The sequence below is a fragment of the Amphiura filiformis genome, chromosome 8 (genome assembly GCF_039555335.1).
Source record: "Amphiura filiformis chromosome 8, Afil_fr2py, whole genome shotgun sequence".
NCBI classification, from domain to species: Eukaryota; Metazoa; Echinodermata; class Ophiuroidea; order Amphilepidida; family Amphiuridae; genus Amphiura; species Amphiura filiformis.
In genome coordinates this window covers 62,683,323-62,705,978 of record NC_092635.1, presented here as the reverse complement: position 1 = coordinate 62,705,978, position 22,656 = coordinate 62,683,323, and the positions used below count along the sequence as shown (strand labels likewise).

Below are 22,656 nucleotides of genomic sequence, written 5' to 3'. Positions count from 1 at the left end.
ATATTGATAATTGGGAATCAAAGATGTCAAAAACTTTGTTTTCCAAAAATGCGTAACTTGAAATTAGTCTTAGTACAAGTCTTTTGGGCTTGGTTGTCACAGAAAAACCTAACAAATAATACAGTGGGAAATTGACTACAAATAAAATAGTGTGAATTTGGGCAATAAAAACTAAACTCAGGCTTTTTTAACCTGCAAATTATCATGCCTGTGCCCACCACTACACAAGAATAGACTTGACAGAATATCATTGGTTCTGCATATCTCTGACCTATACACTCCTTGCCTTGTTTAATTTTCAACCCTCCATTATAATACCTTAAGAGTACATAAATACACAGCTAGTGCTATCTGGCATCATCTTCTGTATTATTTGAGTCGCTAGCTACAGATAGATCATTTGTCTCTAAAACAGGCTTACGTTGATGTCTGTCATGCTTTGGTGCTGTCATGTTAGGTGAGCTGAGACGCTTGCCTTGTCTTAAACCCTGTAAAAACAATTAATATCAACATTTTGACAAACTGATTTACACATGATACAATTATTGACAAAAGTGTTACTTTTCAAATGTCTTGATTAAAGTGTATCACCTGTTTGACATTACTTGTAAGGAGTGACTTCAAAACCTAACCTCCTGTCAACCGCCAACACTTTGAAAGAACCGGCGGTTTAATCGTGTTCTATTGCATTGAACAATAGAGACCAGGCCTGAAAGTTGGTTCTGTCAGGGTGCTGGTAATTGAGTTTTTTCTGCTGTGGTTCAGAGGACTTTCAAACAGGTACATCCCCTAGGGATATTCAGAGGTTCAAAGCAAAATGTGTAGAACTTTCATAATATGCAAATTGGTTCAAATTTGGATTCTGTCAACAATATCTTCCCATTTTCCTTGGGTTTTTTTTTACAGCTGATGATTAATCATTCCCAAATAACCAAATGCAAACAGCTCTTGATCATACCATCGAGTTATCTTGATGATCATACCATGTGCATTACACTTAATAATAATAATATTTATTTGAATTACACGTACTTGCAAAATACAAAAAGTAACAAAACATCAGTACATTTACACACTACATTTCTTACACATGACAAAAGCATGTAATTCAGAATGAGTGAGTGGGCTTACAGTCCAAACACAGAAGTGCATTTGCTTGAATCGGACAGCAAAATAAAATGTCCCAGCTGATTGGAATTTGAATAAGATGACTGACCTGGTAGTAGCCTGTATGGTATCCACTCATATACCAAGCCATCAGCATGGAATGTATACCACTATCATCTGCATCATCTACATCTGGTGCAGGGGGAGGAGGAACTGCTGGAAGACCCTACAAAATTAAATGGCAATCAATTACACAATCAACAAAGGATATAAATCTTGATAAATGTGCTACTTCTGAAACCCAGATCAATACAATAGCATGCAATGAAAGAACAAATCAAGGGTTGAGAGCCAGAAAGCCTTAACGCACAATCACCTGCTCCAACAAATGAGTATAGAGGTTGTGCATATATGACGTTTCATCGTGTAAATATGGCGGACTACTCAAATGCATTCAACAAAAGCATGATTGCAATCTACCGTGACAGGTCGTCTCACACACATAACAAATGCACTACCATCAAATAGGTTAATGACAATATTTGATTGAATGGACTACACTGCGCCACCGGTTCAAATCCTTTGTTTGGACCCAATTGATAAAAGCATGCAGGGCCTCTATAAAGTCACTCAGGGTACAACACCATACAATAGAAAACAAGAGAACATTCTGGAGGAAATATTAATTTTTGAAGACCAAAGCAAGTACCTATCCTAACATGTTGGGTATGATTATAAAGGGTATAAAATCTGACAATCTCAAAAAGTTTTGTAATCTTAATGCTCATTTTGTGAGGTGGTCATAGTGAGTTAAGGCTTTCTGGTTCTCAACCCCTGAAATGTTGCAATATTGGAAACATCATATCCCAGTAAAACCAAAAGGAGCCCACAATATTTTGAAGCAATGGTTATAATTCCAAGTATACTCTGGTCATGCATATCTAATCAAAAATGCATCAAAACCACAAATTGCTCACTAACTGATAATATGTGATGTGATCAAGCAAACTCAGTCACAAGTCGGCAATATTGACTTTGACATAAAGTCAAACAAATGAAGAATTTCCTTTTGTTTCCTATTATTTTATAATAAGAAATTCTTTAACTGCTCACATCTTTTGAACTGGTTGTCTATATTCAAAGCTTTATCCAAGCTTTCAAATTTCCTGCAGAAATCCAGGATTTCAAATTTTTTCCAGCTTTTTTATTCTAGCTTATCCTGTCCAAATTACCACCAGCTTTTCCTAGAAAATGCCGAGAATTCCAAGCTTTCAAATTTCCTGTAGAAAGCCAGGATATTAATTTTTCTTCCAGCTTTATTTATTCCAGCTTATCTCGTCCAAATTACCGCCAGAAGCCAGCTTTTCAAATTTCCTGCAGAAATCCAGGATTTCAAATTTTTTCCAGCTTTTTTATTCTATAGCTTATCCTGTCCAAATTACCACCAGCTTTTCCTAGAAAATGCCGAGAATTCCAAGCTTTCAAATTTCCTGTAGAAAGCCAGGATATTAATTTTTCTTCCAGCTTTATTTATTCCAGCTTATCTCGTCCAAATTACCGCCAGAAGCCAGCTTTATTCAAGCTTTCAAATTTCCTGCAGAAAGCTAGGATTTCAATTTTTCTTCCAGCTTTATTAAATTCTAGCTTATCCCGTCCAAATTACCGCCAGAAGCCAGCTTTATCCAAGCTTTCTAATTTCCTGCAGAAAGCCAGGATTTTTCTTCCAGCTTTATTTATTCTAGCTTATCCCGTCCAAATTACCGCTGTTTTTTCCAGCTTTTTGCTGGGATTATCCTGGGTTTTTATTCTAGGTTATTCTGGAATTATTTTGGCATTTTCTAGCTATTTTTTTACGTGGGGGGGGGGGGGATTGGTGTGCTTTTTTGGGTGGACTTTTTGTGGTGGTTGGGTTGGTGGGGGGGGGGGCTGGCATTGAACCCCAGTTAATCATGGTGGATTTGCCTTTTCATACACGTCTTCAATATGTGTGCATCCGTGTCAGGGTGGTGCGCTTGTTGGCTGCTGCATGTGTCTCATTTCACATAATGGCAATGGGTGCCGGACTCGCCTCCGGGTTGGGGGTCGCTTCGAGTTATCCCGGAGTCACATATAGTTGGGGAATGTTCTCTGTATTCTTAAATCGTGTGACTGGGGATGATTTGATGTGGCTTCCGCTTTGGGGGTGGGTCTGGTGTTCATTCCTGGCTGTTTTGTGAAGTGGAACACATGTGGCGGCCGGCAGGTGCATCGTTTTTTGATATGGATGTACACATATTGGCTTTATGATTAATATTTGTGCAATAATAATTTTTGATTTTTGATGGTATCATATTTAGTTTTTTTGATATTTTTGATGTAAATGTGCGCAATGTTTAAAAGCTTTAAAGGACCCCTTTGGAAATATCCTATGCATATCTGCAATTGTATTGTATATTGTAATTTTAAAAGCAATTTTATTGTCTTTTTTATATTTTATGTTTTTATAATGTAAATTGAATGATATGCATAAATAAACTCAAATCAAATCAAATCAAATGGGGTTTTCTGCCAAATGTAGCTTTGCAAATGCTGTTTACAGTCATTACAGTCCGACTTCAGACTGATTTTGCCTGATCGCACCACATATGTCCTAGCCAGATTCACAGCTAGGTATAATCCCTGGCACATGCCTATGTAAATCAAATGTCAACTTATCCCCTTTCCATGTTCTATGTGCATACAACATGACTGATCAGTGGTCACTGGCCTATGCCAAGAGGGCTGGTAATTGGTCAGTGTCTCTAGCGGAATTTGTGGTAAGCCATATCATAGCAGTATTCTCACTTCAATAATTAGGCAGAATTTTATGTGTTTTCACTTTTTCAGTATAGACAGAGTGACCAGAGTACATTCAACATTGAATAAAGTAACAGGGGTTGCGCTATGTCTATGAAAAGGGGGTCATGGATGACCCCTTAAACAGCCAAAAAAAATTAGAGGTTAAAATGACATATTCAGGGTTATAAACTCGGGCAGGGGTTGCGCTAGGTCTAAAAATAGGGGGTAATGGTAATGGATGACCCCTTAAGCAGCCAAAAATAAAAAATTGGGGCCAAATTTTAAAATATGTACCTATGACCTCCAAATATATAACGAGACCCCTCACTGTAGGCACCTTACTCTCCACGATCATGTTGCCGGATTCCCAATAGCATCAATATACAGTGCTATACATATTTTTGATAACCAAAATATCCTTACCATTGAAGTGTTTGATGAATTAGGCATATGCACAAATGGGAAACCAGCAGGCAATGTACTCTGGCCAAGTTGTGGCTGGAAAATGAAAAAAGAGGATAATTATATCTTCTTAGTATCGTACACGGATTCCGATTTCTTGGTTAAATCATGATAATGCATGATCTACAGATTCTTTGCTATACAAGTGCATAAAACAAAGCATCACATTTTCAGCCATGCAGTCCTACCAGTTTATCAAAATATTTACTTTCAGACAAAAGCAGGATAAACTGTAAGGCATGCACTTCACAGGTTATATATACAAACAGTTTATTATTCACAACAATATGTGACCGTACAAAATGGGAATAATTTAAATAAACAAAAGTATTATGTTGAATGATCACTGTATGGCAATACAACTTACCGTTTGATATGGAGCCATTCCCCATACTGGAAGTAAAGGCGGATATGGTGACATATGAAATGGAGAGGGAGGTAGCCAGCCAGGGTAAGCGGTTCTTATATATGGCAATACAACTTACCGTTTGATACGGAGCCATTCCCCACTGGAGGTAAAGGCGGATATGGTGACATATGAAATGGAGAGGGAGGTAGCCAGCCAGGGTAAGCGGTTCTTATATATGGCAATACAACTTACCATTTGATATGGAGCCATTCCCCATACTGGAGTTGGAGGAGGAAATGGTGACATATGAAATGGAGAGGGAGGTAGCCAGCCAGGGTAAGCGGTTCTTATATATGGCAATACAACTTACCGTTTGATATGGAGCCATTCCCCATTGGAGGTGGAGGAGGAAATGGTGACATATGAAATGGAGAGGGAGGTAGCCAGGGTAAGCGGTTCTTATATATGGCAATACAACTTACCGTTTGATACGGAGCCATTCCCCACTGGAGGTAAAGGCGGATATGGTGACATATGAAATGGAGAGGGAGGTAGCCAGCCAGGGTAAGCGGTTCTTATATATGGCAATACAACTTACCGTTTGATATGGAGCCATTCCCCATACTGGAGGTGGAGGAGGAAATGGTGACATATGAAATGGAGAGGGAGGTAGCCAGCCAGGGTAAGCGGTTCTTATATATGGCAATACAACTTACTGTTTGATATGGAGCCATTCCCCATACTGGAGGTGGAGGAGGAAATGGTGACATATGAAATGGAGAGGGAGGTAGCCAGCCAGGGTAAGCGGTTCTTATATATAATGGCAATACAACTTACTTTGATATGGAGCCATTCCCCATACTGGAGGTCAAGGCGGATATGGTGACATATGAAATGGAGAGGGAGGTAGCCAGCCAGGGTAAGTGGTTCTTATACATTGTATATGGCAATACAACTTACCGTTTGATATGGAGCCATTCCCCACTGGAGGTAAAGGCGGATATGGTGATATATGAAATGGAGAGGGAGGTAGCCAGCCAGGGTAAGCGGTTCTTATATATGGCAATACAACTTACCGTTTGATATGGAGCCATTCCCCATACTGGAGGTGGAGGAGGAAATGGTGACATATGAAATGGAGAGGGAGGTAGCCAGCCAGGGTAAGCGGTTCTTATATATGGCAATACAACTTACCGTTTGATATGGAGCCATTCCCCATACTGGAGGTCAAGGCGGATATGGTGACATATGAAATGGAGAGGGAGGTAGCCAGCCAGGGTAAGCGGTTCTTATATATGGCAATACAACTTACCGTTTGATATGGAGCCATTCCCCATACTGGAGGTGGAGGAGGAAATGGTGACATATGAAATGGAGAGGGAGGTAGCCAGCCAGGGTAAGCGGTTCTTATATATGGCAATACAACTTACCGTTTGATACGGAGCCATTCCCCACTGGAGGTAAAGGCGGATATGGTGACATATGAAATGGAGAGGGAGGTAGCCAGCCAGGGTAAGCGGTTCTTATATATGGCAATACAACTTACCGTTTGATATGGAGCCATTCCCCACTGGAGGTAAAGGCGGATATGGTGACATATATATGGCAATACAACTTACCGTTTGATACGGAGCCATTCCACACTGGAGGTAAAGGCGGATATGGTGACATATGAAATGGAGAGGGAGGTAGCTAGCCAGGGTAAGCGGTTCTTATATATGGCAATACAACTTGCCGTTTGATATGGAGCCATTCCCCACTGGAGGTAAAGGCAGATATGGTGACATATGAAATGGAGAGGGAGGTAGCCAGCCAGGGTAAGCGGTTCTTATATATGGCAATACAACTTACCATTTGATATGGAGCCATTCCCCACTGGAGGTAAAGGCAGATATGGTGACATATGAAATGGAGAGGGAGGTAGCCAGCCAGGGTAAGCGGTTCTTATATATGGCAATACAACTTACCGGTGGATATGGAGCCATTTGGAGGTAAAGGCGGATATGGTGACATATGAAATGGAGAGGGAGGTAGCCAGCCAGGGTAAGCGGTTCTTATATATGGCAATACAACTTACCGTTTGATACGGAGCCATTCCCCACTGGAGGTAAAGGCGGATATGGTGACATATGAAATGGAGAGGGAGGTAGCCAGCCAGGGTAAGCGGTTCTTATATATGGCAATACAACTTACTGCTTGATATGGAGCCATTCCCCATACTGGAGGTGGAGGAGGAAATGGTGACATATGAAATGGAGAGGGAGGTAGCCAGCCAGGGTAAGCGGTTCTTATATATGGCAATACAACTTACCGTTTGATATGGAGCCATTCCCCATACTGGCGGTCAAGGCGGATATGGTGACATATGAAATGGAGAGGGAGGTAGCCAGCCCGGGTAAGCGGTTCTTATATATGGCAATACAACATCCCGTTTGATATGGAGCCATTCCCCACTGGAGGTAAAGGCGGATATGGTGACATATGAAATGGAGAGGGAGGTAGCCAGCCAGGGTAAGCGGTTCTTATATATGGCAATACAACTTACCGTTTGATATGGAGCCATTCCCCATACTGGAGGTGGAGGAGGAAATGGTGAAATATGAAATGGAGAGGGAGGTAGCCAGCCAGGGTAAGCGGTTCTTATATATGGCAATACAACTTACCGTTTGATATGGAGCCATTCCCCATACTGAAGGTGGAGGAGGAAATGGTGACATATGAAATGGAGAGGGAGGTAGCCAGCCAGGGTAAGCGGTTCTTATATATGGCAATACAACTTACTGCTTTGATATGGAGCCATTCCCCATACTGGAGGTCAAGGCGGATATGGTGACATATGAAATGGAGAGGGAGGTAGCCAGCCAGGGTAAGCGGTTCTTATACATGTATATGGCAATACAACTTACCGTTTGATATGGAGCCATTCCCCACTGGAGGTAAAGGCGGATATGGTGACATATGAAATGGAGAGGGAGGTAGCCAGCCAGGGTAAGCGGTTCTTATATATGGCAATACAACTTACCGTTTGATATGGAGCCATTCCCCATACTGGAGGTCAAGGCGGATACATGGTGACATATGAAATGGAGAGGGAGGTAGCCAGCAAGGGTAAGCGGTTCTTATGTGGAAATACAACTTACTGTTTGATATGGAGCCATTCCCACTGGAGGTAAAGGCGGATATGGTGACATATGAAATGGAGAGGGAGGTAGCCAGCCAGGGTAAGCGGTTCTTATATATGGCAATACAACTTACCATTTGATATGGAGCCATTCCCCATACTGGAGGTGGAGGAGGAAATGGTGACATATGAAATGGAGAGGGAGGTAGCCAGCCAGGGTAAGCGGTTCTTATATATGGCAATACAACTTACCGTTGATATGGAGCCATTCCCCATACTGGCGGTCAAAGCGGATATGGTGACATATGAAATGGAGAGGAGGTAGCCAGCCCGGTAAGCGGTTCTTATATATGGCAATACAACTTACCGTTTGATATGGAGCCATTCCCCACTGGAGGTAAAGGCGGATATGGTGACATATGAAATGGAGAGGGAGGTAGCCAGCCAGGGTAAGCGGTTCTTATATATGGCAATACAACTTACCGATTGATATGGAGCCATTCCCCATACTGGAGGTGGAGGAGGAAATGGTGAAATATGAAATGGAGAGGGAGGTAGCCAGCCAGGGTAAGCGGTTCTTATATATGGCAATACAACTTACCGTTTGATATGGAGCCATTCCCCATACTGGAGGTGGAGGAGGAAATGGTGACATATGAAATGGAGAGGGAGGTAGCCAGCCAGGGTAAGCGGTTCTTATATACTGCTGTTGACTACCCCTAGAAGATGGTCTGTCAGATCCAGCCATTCCCGGATGATGTGGAGTGTGATGACTATACTCGGAGTAATCCATTGAATCTTCATAATCATTCTGAAACAAGCATGAAAACACAAATATTTAGTTTTCAAAGCTCTTGGTTATATGTTATTGAGTGAAGCATTAAACCACAGAGTTCCCTCCTAAAGGGTAAGGGTAACCGGTACCCTAATGACTATAATTTGGTTCATCTGAAGTTTGGAAGTGACGTACGTGCGTATTTTGTTCGCCACAGTATCGAATCGCGCGCGTAAAGTTAAACGCCCTGAGTGTACACGCACGCAGACAGGAGCGATTTGTCTGCACGCTTATGCGCGCAAACCAAGCAAAAGAGTATTGACGCGTCACTACCAAACTTGAGGTGAACCAAATTATAGATCAAAGGTCACATTGGACATTGTACTAAAGCTAAGGACAGAGAAAATGCACGATCACAAAAAACACTGAAATGTGTGCATTTTAGGCATAATCACACATTTTAGGTCCGACCACGAAGTTTATGATTTTTTAAGTTTTTTTAAGTTTTCGCTAAAATCAAAGAATCAATAATGATTTGCAACACAATCCACATTAAATAAAGTATAGAAAATAGGCCGTCGCATATAATTGCAAGAAAATATAATAGAAGAAAAAAAGTAAAATTTTTTTAAATATTGCAAATTCAAACGTTTTGGGGAGAAAAATAACGGATTTTGGAAAAAAAGCGCAAATCGCGCATTTTCAAAAACTGGTTTGCGCATTTTGCTCTCAAAAATCATGCATTTTCCCTATGCTTATATAAAGCCCTTGAAACTTGATTTCCTGTTTCCCATCATTTTCCTGTTAGCTCATAATGAAGCAACTTTTTCATCATTCATTATTTTGGCGATTTCCATTTCTCACAAAAATTAACTCCTTTGGTGCCACCCATACACGCAAACAAGACACTTGAAGCTAGAGAAATGAATAGGGGATCACTGAAGACTGAATTGTTTATTCCCTGATTCCAAAATGATTTTGCTGCCCGTTTTCACCTCAAAGAACACAAATATATTTAGAAAAAATTGTAATTGTCAAATAATGAATTTTTTTTTCCAAATTCTTTGTCCATAACATGGGCAAAATTTTTATAACAGGAAATCAAATTTCAATGGCCTTAAACGTACATTATATGTTCAGCATAATATGTATGTGGGATTATGAAAATGGCAAAACTCAGGCCTAAATCTAGGTGAATATGCCATACCTGATTGAATCACACATACTACAATGTACCTGTCCTTATGTCCTCTGAACAAGTATACAAATATAATTATTATTTAAGGTTCACAATCATCTTTGCTTTTAAATTTACATGTCTATATTTTATACATGTACTTACTTCCTGCGCAGAAGCACAATTATCAATGTCCCCTGATTCTAAAAGGTCTGCTATATGATGTTCTTCTTCATTACCATACCCTGCATAGGTCACCCAGCAGGTTGCCGATTTATAATTGATAGATTTGATCACAGCATCATAGAGTTGTCCATCCTCACTAAATACAGCTTGGCAGTGGTCTCCAACCTTCCACTGAGTTCAAAAAAGTTTTGCATATATATCAGTTTCTGTTAGTTATTTAAAAAAAAAACCATTTGGAATAACACTAATTAGAATCATGAGGTTTGTTGGTAAGCATTATAAAAGATTTCTTTTGAACAAAACCAAACTTTTATTCACTATTGATGGTTTAGGACAGGCCTTCTCAACTAGTTTATTTGAAGCGCCAACTGGAAAATTGGACTTTTTGAGTTAGAGCGGGCGCATAGCGGGTACGGTGTAGTGATGAAGTTTTATCGGGGGTCCAGGGGGCAGCGGCCCCGAAAGCTCATGAATTTAAAGGTTTTTTTAAAGGCCCAGATTGAGTATTTTCACCCCTTTTTTGTTCAAGATTTATGTGAAAACAAAATATTAAAATTACCGTGCGCCACTTTGTGCTCCACTTTGACTGACTCCAAGCGCCACCAGTTGAGAAGGCCTGGTTTAGGATCAACAACCATCATTCTGATGATGCCTATACCGTCCATGATAGGTGAAACCGTCAATAGTGAGTAAAAGTTTGGCTTTGTTCAAAAGAAAAGTTTTATAGCATTTGGAATATCTAACCAGGATGCAGCGCTTCAAGTGGGAGGTGAACCACTATCCGTTAGCACTTCCTAGGTTTGGATAATGTCTTGATTAGCTTGATATTCCAATAAACTTTGAAAAAACAACAACAAAAAAACACTACAAATCAATATTATATATCAGTTATAATAAAATCTTTGTCTGATTTTGAGGTTCAACAAACTTTATTCCTCCACCAGCAGCTGGTAGGCAGAGTTCCATGCTGGTTTCAATCTCATTTCAAAAGAAGGGGCAACAAGTGCAAATTAAAGGAGGTCTTATCTATTATTTTGGTACCAAAATCTCATTTTGACCCAAAATGCACTTAGGGCTCTGACCCGTCGATATACATGTATTCATGATATTCATTTGAATTCTTCCATTTAGTGTGTTTACTGCTTAAAATGATACGGTACCAGTTTTCTTGAATCCTTACCTTATTCTTCCTTCTCTTTTTCTTCTTACATTTCTTTGAATGCTTGCTGGATTTGATTTTGTTCTTGCCATCCAATACATCACCGTCTGCAGACTGCCCACCACCACCCTATCAATTGTAAACATCATACATGTATGCATTTTATAAAGATTACTTATAAACTGTGATCACAAATTGAGTTACACCTAGCCTACTCCTAGCACTACGCCGATCAGTTCCACCAGGCATTCACTTCTGGTCTACGTAAACATCGGCTACCACTTCTGGTGTTTCTGTGACCTTTTTTAACCATGCAAAATGTATTATCTTAGTTCCGACCAAAAAAGGGTCCAACTTACACCGGATGCCAGACGTACATGCTCAGCTTTCACATTGCAACATACGCCTGGCATAGATTACACCAAGCTCGCTACTCCTGACTTTTATCAGGTGTAAATCGTCAGACAAACGCCTGGCCAGCGGAACTTATGCTGACCATCGTTCACACTACCACTATACTCCTAGCAACTTGCGCTGACCATACGTCCAACAATATGAACACAGCTATAATCAAACATACTGCAGGCTGTAGCATGACTCCAAATTATATGGTACGCTAACAAGTACTGTCATTTCCTTATTTCTTAAAACAAGTAATCAATTTCTGGACTCTAATACCTGGGATAAGAAATTCCAATTCTTGCATAAGGTCCGAATGTTTATACGATTTCAAAAAACTTTCGTCTCAATGGAACCTATACCTATGATTTTTACTTTAGCATCTCTTTGTCTTTTTCCAAATTAGATGATGAAAAGTCAATTTTCTAGTGCGATATTTAAGGCCACTTTTTGTTTACAAGCAAAATTATTTAGGAAAAAGTCCAGTTTTATTTAATAGGAATGAATATAGTTTACAGTTACACAAACCTTTAATGAATTAATGGCTTTGTCATAGGCTTTAATTAAAGCTGTGTCATCCCAAATATCAGAGTCATTACCTGCACTCTCCGTCTGTAAAAAGTAAGCAATTTCAGTTATTTCACATGTAGTTTTAAACAATAAATAACAAATAACCAGATGTGCAAAGAGCAAGCCTTGAAATAAGCGGGATGGGGAGCAAATTTGCCTTTGTAAAGCCACCCATTGCTCCTGGTCCTTGAAAAATTCATGATGTCACTCTGCACAAAAGAATGATAAATCAAGGTCACTTTAGAAGTGTTTCTACCACGAAAATGAAAATGTGTATACATGTGATTGCATAATTTTTTCTCTGATCTATGGTATCAAGTCTAGTGCCGAGTGGTCTACAGAACAGGCTCTCAGTGTGTCTTGTTATGAGAGAAAACAAAACACTATTCTAAAACTGTATGCAAATACCACATGACTTTTGTTTCAATTCTTTCAACTTCAGCTTGATTTAAATGAAGCTGATTTTCATCTGAAGAGGTATATTCTACAAAACAGGACTGTGTTCAAGTATCTGTGTAGCTCTTATGAAAAAAGTTGAATTTTTTTCAATCATTTTATCTCTTTTATAATTTACTTAAAATTTACTTTTAATTTTACCATTTTTTACCGGTATTAATTTACCGTAATTTACTGCTATTTTTAATTAACTGGTAATCTAACAACACTGGATAGATCAAAAATCTGGAAAATGAATAAAATCAATGCATCGTCATGAATAATTTGTTGTTCCTACCCCCCCGCTTTTCTTATTTTTCGAGCGCCGTGGCTCAAATAATCATGGTTCAAAATGAGCATTGCAATCGGCAATAAATGAGGGAGACTATGAGGTAAAAAACAAGGTCCAAACAACTTTTTGAAAACAAGTGAAAACGGCTATTTTGCTAGGAAGTTTTTGTCTCAAAAAACAATTTAAAAATTATAAAAGAAGCAAGAAACATACCTTTGTAAAAGCATCATCACTTCCGTCACATAAAAAGATGATTAGATGAGTGGAAAGTGGCAAAGAATTTGTGAAATGAGGGAATATTTTAAAGAAAAATACATCACATTTTTTTGTGAAATTCGCCATCTTGAATAGCGCAGAATTGCGTCAAGCAGTAAAAAACTGTCAAACGCGCTTGAAACGTGAGCGTAAATTACCGTCAAAGCGAGCTTACATCAAGCGCTCGTGCTACGGGAAAGTTTTGGAGTTTGCATCACCGGTTTTGCATTCAGCTCTTTTATGTCAAAAATCGAGATAAAAACATGGATTTTGGAACAAAATAAACTCGACGAAATAAAAGGTATGTTTGTATAGTTTAAAACATGTTTAACCTTGATAATTGATTTAATTAATTACCGGTAAATAAGTAATGTCATCTGAGGTCAAAGGTCATCAACAGGTCATAAGGGGTCAACAGGGTGAAACATTATAATATCAGCTGGATTGGGCTTTAACTTGATAAATTAAATCAGAGGAAAATCGACGGTAAATAAAATTCTCTTGGATTAGACCTATGCTGGTGATTGTATTATACCCTTTAACGCGGCTGTGTACTCTAGCCATTGTTTCTTTCTCAAAATTGAGTTTTTATGATATGTTTGTACCTTGTTATGTTTTTATAAATACAAGGAATGAAAATCCAGATTTGTAAACTCCAACTGCAATATTTTAAGGATTTTATTTCACTATTCCACTCGTGTTTGAAATTGAAAAGGAAAGAAAATCTTTGTTGTACCAGCAAGGTACACACGCGCAACAACTAATCGCGTTGCGTATCGCGCAATTTGTTAACGCACAAATACGCGACGCTTATCTGCATGCGTGGCGCGCATCTTATGGAAACACCACGGAAGCACAAAAACCAAGTGGTCAAATGGCTCCGCTTTAGCTGATAAAATGTGGTTTTTTCAAGTTATTTCCCGATTTAAATATCAAGTTATGAATGGATTTCGCTCAAACTTCTCAAGGGGCTGTGGATTTACCCGATGTTCACGTAATATAAGTTACAAAAACGAAAACTGTCGATTCTCCTGTGAGATTCGATGAAAGTGCAAAATGTGACCACTTTAAACTTCAACGGCCATTATTTCAATGTTCATTTTCTCGGTAAAATGACGATTTAGGTACACGATAACTCAATAAATACATCATCTATAGGTAAGCAAATATGATCATCGTAAAAAGCATGATCGACTCAAGAAACGGTTTTCTCATTTTTTTATATTTTGGTCTATTTCCGATTTTGGGCATCATTTTGTGCAAATAGGCGTTTTGAATTTTAAAAGTTCATTTTGATGCCTTATATGGTCAATATCTCAAAAAATAAGGCCAATATCAAAAAAAAAAAAAACGTTTTTGGAATGGAGCCTCAAGATTGAGCTAAAAACAAAATAAAATATTTTGGAAAGAGTGTTTTTTGTTATGATGTACCTAACAAATATTGCCAAAAACTCACTTTTTGTGATTTTCTTCAAAATTGTTGTTTTTACCCCAAATCTGTATTTATATTAAGATTTATTGATGTCTTGCCTTCATAAAAATGTATACTTTTATATGTTTTATGCTTGAATAATTACAAAGTTATTGCACTTTTACTACATGCATGTCTGAGAGTACACAGCCACCTTAAATGACAAAAGAAATGGTCAGTTAAATAAATAAATTAATAAATTAATATTAAACTAATTAATTAATGTCATCCGAGCAGGGTCTTAGCTAGAAATTGAGAGTTGCCTGTCATTTGAATAAAATTGCCTGTCCTAATTTGACCTTTAAAACATTTACCAGACATCTATAGCCCATTGGGGGTTCAAAGAGTTCAAATATGTGTTGATATGGCCTTGTTCTACAAATTGGGTCTACTAAAAAGGTCAATTAGCATCTCAAAACATACAATTTATAAAGCATAGACTGTCAAAGGCATTAATTTTGCCCGTCCCAGGAGCAAACTCCCCGTCTAAAATGACAGCCAGACGGGTGGCTAGCTAAGACCCTGCATCCGAGGTCAAAGGTCATCTAGGTCAAAGAGCATGTGGGTTCCGGCCATACCGCGGAAACATGGCATGTTGCCTTGAGCAGGGGATCGACGCTAAGTCAGGTACCGCGTGAGCAAACTCAAAAATAGCGTACTAGCGCGAGCGTACACAAAAGAAACTTTGCGCATAAGATAAGCGATGTCGCCAGGTCTGTACGCTGTACCGGCGTCAGCTGAATTCGAGTACGCTTAGAGGGCACAGGCATGGAAAATTCCAATCTGTGTATTAATAATCTAAGGTTCCGGCTATATTGCTGTTATGCATACGGACATATTGAGCTTAATAATCATTTACGCATAAATAGCTGACTGTGATTTGACATGCATGCAATCAATGATCATGCATGATGAATGCGCAACCAATCTTTAGAAATTATGAAAACCACAGAATGAGCTCGCATCTGCCTTACCCCACCAGGGGTGCTGAGCTGTATCAAGAAGAAGAAAAATATTATTAGTAATTAATTGAGATCAGGCCTCAGACCATCCTTGTACGCTTACTTTATTTGCAGAACTTTCAAATCGAAACACCACATTCCCAGTGGAAGCTGCCATTTTGCCTTGCAAAACTATGCTTATTTGAATATTCACTGTTGTTGTCTACCTGACGTCATATACACACGCTTGCAATGATTCGACGCTGTAATGTACTTTTGGGGCTCTATAGCAAGATTGTCAGGTTTGCATTTTGCTGATTTCCGTGAACTTTCGCTCTACGGTGATTGAATTTCCCGGAGCCCAGGAACTGTGTACATTTGGGGACGGATTTGCAGAGTCAGAAAGAGACGTTGACGCGTAGAAGGTAATGAAATAATTTCGTTTTTTTCAACTTGTTACTTCACTTGTTTTGTGATTTTACAGCACTGATCAATATGTAAGGCATTCACTTCACACAGGCCAATGTTTCCTTTGTCACCGACGTATCTAAAAGCTTTAGTCAAGCGTTGTAATTTTTTAAGCTTACTTCTACGTTGATACTGGAACAGGACCTGTTGAAGGTATACTTGTCCAGGGTGGAAAGGTAACATCACATGTGTTCACATCGAAACAACCGTGCAGACAATATTTACAGTGCAAGTAAAAAATCCAGCTGGTGATGAAGCTAGTAGATCACGATGGGCTGTTGCTGTTGACTGCAGCCGCCAAGTCGTGACCTAAAGACAAGTTTGGATCCCTGGGTCTGTTTACGATGATCTGCCCACTGTTGATGAGAGTCCAGAGACCATGTTGGAATGCTGTATGAGTTGGGATCTGTACTAGGTAGACTGGAAGTACATGTAGGTTCCAACATCTAACTGTCCTAGGGAAGTACGAAAACTGGTACACATTGGTGCTACTCTGGATGTTGATGTATGATTGGCTGTGCTGACCACGTACTAGCCTGGTTGGTTTTTGGATATAGTCTGGGATGTTAATAGCCGACTGGTTACATTGGGTTTTGTAGAACATGGTGAGCCTGGCAACGCATCTTCTTTGTTGTAAGGTTGGCCATTCCAGCTCCTGACGCTTACTGGTACTTTAGTCTAGTCTTAGTAGTACCATGTTCATGCGTTTACTTTCAATTTTTCATCCAAGACTGCCTTACTATCCCGGGGGGGGGGGTCACTTCCATTGTGGCCTGTACACCATCCGCGATAATCAACTTTTGAAAAGCACCCTAAACAAGGATAACCCTTGGCTAAAACGATACCCTAAACAGGGATTTTAGACCTGCTTTGCATCAATACCCTAAATTCATGGAATAAGAATAGAGCACGAAGTGCGATGGAATTGCAACTCCGATCATCGATGTGAGGTCAGCGATCGTCACGCTGGCAACATGTGGACGTAGATGGCAGCAGCATTTTTCTGTCATTAGCATAAGTCTCCACAGTCCTACGCAGTCTATCGTAGGTGGCAGCAGCATTTTCCTGCAGTTTTCAGTAGGCTATCGCACAGGGTAATACACAGGGGAAGCCGACGCTGTCGCCATCTTTTTGTATTGCGCTAGTATAGAAGTTGCTAAATTAGGTATGCTAGGTGAATTCAAATTTGCCATCAAACTGCATCATTTTATATATCAAATTAAAGCCCTTGAGTAAACAAAGCCAAAACTGAAAACCCTTTTTTCATAGCGCTTCCTGTAGCAAAGTTACATCTTGTCAAAGATTGACTTTCATCAAACAATGTCAAAAAGATTCAGCTAGCAAAATTCCCTAAAACGGCATTTCGGGGGTGTTTCTAGATCTTTTGTCTCATTATGATAGCAGGTTTTTTTAAATGGAACTGCTATCAAAATCCTTCTAAAATTCCATGAGCGAGTGTCTTATCACCATAAAAAATCATATATTTGGGTCAAGTGAAGTATAGAAAACATATTTAGGTTTCCTTCTTCGGCCAGTTGTTTTAAATTTCTATGTAAAAATGCATTGACATTTTCGGCGAATTTGGCTGACTAGCAATTTATGTGTTTGCCTGGCATACCTACCTAAATTTCATTTCCGCGTATTAGCAGTTGCAATTTTGATACCCTTTTTTCCAATTTTTCATGTTTTTGACACCCTAAACATGTTACGCGCGTATCGTGCATATCCACGAAAAACTACCCTTTTTATGCGTTTTCATTATCGCGGATGGTGTACAGACCACAATGGGAGTGACCCCCCCGGGCTTGCTATACAATGTATAGCATTGTATAGTGGGAATTCCAATTGAATGAACGCAGCTTTCAATAGGGTGACGAATTTTGGGATGATGTTTAAGGTTTAGGACTACTTATAGTGCTATGCATGATTGATATTCAGACGATAAATCTTTGGATACCGGGGTAGAAAATGATGAATATACTTATGTAAATGATTTCGTATAAGAAACCAGATATGTTCAACTGATATTATCGTAGTTAGCTAGCGTCTTGAGAAAGAAGCGAGCATCTTGAACTCAAAAACTGACAGACATATTTGATTTTCTGATGTGAGCGCCACTCACATGGCGATATACATGTATGCTCACACCTAAACGCCGAACAACTGGATACAATGACAACGTATGGAAAAATATATTTTTGTAAAAACAATTTGAGGTCAGTATGAAATTGATATTTTGTACAATTTGTAAACAGCTATCGAATCTACCCTATCACAAGCAAACGTACCTGTATGTAAAAAGTGCCCTTAAATACTGGACATCGCCAATATATTTATGACAAATTTGTGTCCAGAACACGAAAAGTGTCGAGACCTCACGCTTGCTCTCTCGGCTACAACAATGGCGTAATCCATGTATTCCAGCGGTTCAAGCGTAGCTATGAATAATTAAGCAGATGACGTATTTACCAACTCTGATGATGCGTAATGACCTGACCTTGTCAGACTGATGAGTTACATAGGTTTGATCCACCAGTCCCTTACTGCTTACGCACGGTCATTTTATTCCGCCATGTTTATTGTTTCGAGATCGGGGCCAAGGAACTTAGGCTATATACACAACGTGCACAGCTCTGACAATTTCCCACAATGCCTTGCGCATTTCCAGAAGAAGGCCTGGCGATTTCCCACATTTCCGGTAAAATTGTAAACAACGCCTGACGTTTCGATAGGGAAAATGGAGATAGCGAAGTCGCATTTTACATCAAACAGCTGCAATGAGTAAAACGTTCTGAAGGATCGGTAATGATTAACAGCTGGTCTGGTGTATTTGAAGTTCATATTGAAGTTTGTAAGTTTGTGACTTCGTATGTTATGTGCAATAGATATTACAGGAAGCTTAAATTGGCACGCTGTTCTGCAATTTGTCTGTCGCTTCTGAAAATGTATGGGAGTTCTGGACATGTCACACCGGAAGTGTGACATGACCTCGCTGGACATAGCTCACACCCACACAGAGGTCACACACAGCGTAGTGTGAGCACTCACTCACATCCATGGCGTATACAAGCGCACTTACACATCGTAGAGAAGTCAATTACCAAGCTATTGTCAGTACGGTAGCCTTAGTCGGGATGTCCCTCGGCTCATTATGCGTCTCAAAGGTTGGAACAAAATGGCCATGCGTGGCTGTGGATTCAACCTACCATGGCGATTTCTGCCATAAAGATATCGGGGTGATGACACTGCGTAGGGCAATGTTGTGACTGACTGACTGACTATGTGGGTGAGATATCTAAGGCTTCGTCAGTTTCGATCCAAATGTCGCCAAATTCATACGGGACATCGAGGCATATACCGAGATAGTAATGCGAAAATTTGGTTGAAAATGGTCAAGAATTGGCGTCAAAAACAGTGAAAATGGGTAAAAACAGCGTCACTGCAGCTGGCCGGCAGCGCGTTGGCGCCGCGTGCGTAATGCGCACTACATGTACATCAATGCGCGCGTAAACGGCGCAGAGCCACGCGACTTGCGAGTCAGAGACCAGTGGACATGATAATACGGAAAGAAGAAAAAATACATGGACGGGTCACAGGATTATGATAACAGGTGAACACGTCCTCAGACACGCTATGACAGGACGTACCGGTAATTAAATAAATAAATAGTGTATATGTTCGAATAAATCGAATGAATATAAATTTTAATTAGGCTAGCCTATGGTAGGCAGTATCGTTTTTCTGCTATTAATTATTCATGAGGCAAAGCACTGGCGTCAATTTCAAGTAAGTCATTCACATGTAATCCAATACGTATGCATTGCAGGCTTCTTTTCTGTGGCAGCATCATTTTATGGATCCCTAACGGCACTTTTACACTGTCACATCTTGTATTGCACTGACCAGGAGTTGCAAGGGCCTGCTTTTGCATTCTGTCAATCAGCATGAAGTCACTTGCGATAGATCTGGATAGATCGCTTCCCATCGCTTCTTCCCATTGGTATGGATCGAATGTATGGGTTCCTACAGTCACCAGTCTGAGGGCTGATGACTGGGCCGATGACACACATTCGATGGCTGTATCCCATTGGTTGCTTTCCTGATGTTTGGCTGTTCCATCTCGCCCCTCGGACATGAAGGGGCAGTACGTGTTCGAATTAGGAAAAATATCTTGTAACCCTGAGAACTGGGTTTTCTGAGTGGCGGGTTGGGGTTGGGGTTGTCTGAATAGATAATAGGGTGTGATCAAGCCTGGAAACAAGCAGGCGCCGAGCGATTTTTACCCTACAGTTACCGTCTGGATCCAACCAGAATTAGGCGCCGGAGAAAATCTGTAAATTGTACCCGCCCGGTAGATATATTGCTCCATACAGTGCTCAGGCAATGGCCCAGTCAAAGTTAATCCAATGTATTTTCAATAAAATGCAGTGCCAAATCTTATCTTTTACCTAATTTCGTTATTTGTTATTAGCCTTCAGGGGTCAAAATTTTGGCAGTTATTTTGCCTTGTTTTCTGGTGTGGGTCGCTATGTAAGATTGTTATGAAGACGGCCATCTTGAATTTTGCCAATGGTGTTTCTAGATATAGTTTTAGGAAATATTTTACAATTTTCCTAAAATCATGAAAAAAAAAGTCCTGGCAAGGCCAAATTGAGTCCTGGTTACAGCTAAATTATTTTGTTAACTTGTTGTGATACTGTGCGTACGGTACTGGTAAAACAATAAAGATGCTGACTTCTCAGTAGTCGAGTTAGCTCAATCGTTAAGGCGTTCGACTATGGTGCGAGTTCGAACCCTGGTGGTGCCTAGTACACTCTCGTGGAAAAAATTGAGTTAGCTTGAAATTCCCCTGGACAAGGAACTTACTGCTAATTTGACTCGTTGTAACTCGTACGACACTCGGGGAGCTGATCCTGGTTGCGAAGGTTATTTGTGGAATGTCTAGGGTGTGCGCTCTAGCCGCAGTCTGTGGCCCTCATGGACTTAGCGAGCGCGTAGTGCGAGGAACTGATCGCGTAGCGCGTGACGTTCAATCGAGCGCGTCAGCGCGAGGTCTCTGGATAGTATACTAATAGCAACAGCCCGAAAGTAGTGCTATGTGCGCTCTTGAAGCAGCAAAGTCCCTGAATTGTTGTTTAATGGTTTATGGAATGATGTGGGGCCGTAGTGGTCAGCGACAACCTGTAAAGTGTGCTGAGGCTTGTGGATCAATGTCTAGGCGTTGTGCCTGTGCGTAGCGCACTATAAATCACTGCGCTTTCTTTCTTTCTCTCTTTCAGCTTCTGAGTCTTGTCTTGCAACCATTAATAATATTTTAGTTAAATAACAAATAGCATGGATCTATTATGCATGGAAAGCTGTAGAAATAATAAAAATAAGCATTTTGATAAGTCTTTAAAAAAAATGACTCCTGGCTCTTTACAAATGATACTAGAAAATGAGAGGACCAGGAGGCGCTTTTCCAAATGTTTCGCTCCTGGTCCAGACCTACTTATTTCCAGGCCTGTGATTCTGCAAAGGGCCCGTTAATCAATAGGCCCGCTACTCAGAGCAGGCTTTTTGATTAACAGGATTTCTGATTAGCAGGTCTTCTAATTAGCGGGTCATTTTAAATGAAAACAAGCTCGCTATTCCTTCTGGGTGACAGGTTTTCTGAATAGTGGGCCTTAAACAGGTCTTCTGAGTGACGGTTGCCCAAAGGTGGGCTTATACCCGGGTGGTTACGGGTAATACTAAAGTGTTGTATTTTTGCCCAAATGCAGTGAGAGATTGGCACTGTGTGTGATACACAATGGCTTATCAAGGAGGAAGCAGAGGTGGCAATATATCATTAAGTGATCAAGAGAAATTGATTGAGCAGCGCAAGCAGGAGATTCAACGTAAACTAGCACAGAAACAGAAGGCACAGTCTACAGCAAAACCAGTCCAACCTATAAAGTTGTAAGTTTAAGAATCAAAATAAGATAGATAAACACATGCATTTTTCCCATATAAACATGAATTTTGTATTCGTTAATATGGAATGATGTGTGACACCCATGTACATGTACAGTAAAACTTAGGTGCTGGTACATGGCATAACCCTGGGCATAACATGGCATGTAGAGTTTTTCATGGTGTGTGTGCCCTTGGTCCAAGGATGTAATGAATATAAAAAGTCCAAAAAACGAAACAAACAAAACACTATAGAAAACTAAAAATAGTTGCAAATAATTCAAAGTCATATGTTGCCAACCCCCTTACATTATTTTTACCTGTACAAACTTAAAAACAAGTACATAAAAACATGTCAAGTGGGAGTGCAATCTCAGTCCATCTTAAATTATCGTATATGGTAGGGTGCATCAAACGCCCCTCATGTCAACCATATTTTTTGTACCTAGTGTCAAACTGTGCCATTTAACTAGAAAATCATCCCCTCCAAATTTAAATTCAATCGGAGGTCGGGAAGGGGGTCCACCGTGAGCTTTAAGTTCGGACAGAGGCAACCAATAAAAGTCCGGCCGGCAGCTATTGTATTATATACATGTATACAGTTATACACACACATTAATAGCTGCCTTTAGTGAAAGTTTTTAAAGTACTTCATATCTCAGCCAATACTGAATCAAATGCAAATCCATTTGCACTAAGCAAAAAGGCAGCTATTTTCAGACATATTTGAGGTCATAA

General features: G+C 39.9%; 2 protein-coding genes across 4 annotated transcripts in view; one reads left to right on the top strand and one right to left on the bottom strand.

Annotated features, from left to right (window-relative positions):
* LOC140159649 (uncharacterized) lies at positions 1-15,773 on the bottom strand. Its single transcript, XM_072183144.1, has 9 exons — positions 15,641-15,773; positions 12,081-12,164; positions 11,175-11,282; positions 9,974-10,165; positions 8,340-8,667; positions 5,452-5,567; positions 4,348-4,422; positions 1,217-1,333; positions 1-488 (listed from the first exon to the last, which is right to left on the bottom strand). Exons 1-9 carry the CDS (start codon positions 15,692-15,694, stop codon positions 348-350), a joined length of 1,215 nt encoding a protein of 404 aa, XP_072039245.1. The 5' UTR covers positions 15,695-15,773; the 3' UTR covers positions 1-347.
* Positions 15,774-15,848: 75 nt separating this feature from the next.
* The window catches only part of LOC140159336 (SURP and G-patch domain-containing protein 1-like), a 46,219-nt gene continuing 39,411 nt past the window's right edge, over positions 15,849-22,656 (top strand). For all 3 annotated transcript variants that reach the window (XM_072182784.1, XM_072182781.1, XM_072182780.1), the window contains exons 1-2: positions 15,849-15,941; positions 21,747-21,924. In XM_072182784.1, coding sequence (XP_072038885.1) covers positions 21,776-21,924 — 149 coding nt within the window. In that variant the 5' untranslated portion in view covers positions 15,849-15,941; positions 21,747-21,775. The remainder of the gene's footprint in view (positions 15,942-21,746; positions 21,925-22,656) is intronic.

Bases quoted from the DNA above. Each gene is read 5' to 3' on its own strand.
- LOC140159649 (XM_072183144.1), bottom strand. From the start codon at position 15,694: ATGGCAGCTTCCACTGGGAATGTGGTGTTTCGATTTGAAAGTTCTGCA. The intron at 8,668-9,973 runs GTAAGTACATGT...TGCTTGTTTCAG, and splicing joins ATTGTGCTTCTGCGCAGGAA to AATGATTATGAAGATTCAAT. The intron at 489-1,216 runs GTCAGTCATCTT...TTGTTTTTACAG, and splicing joins ACCATACAGGCTACTACCAG to GGTTTAAGACAAGGCAAGCG.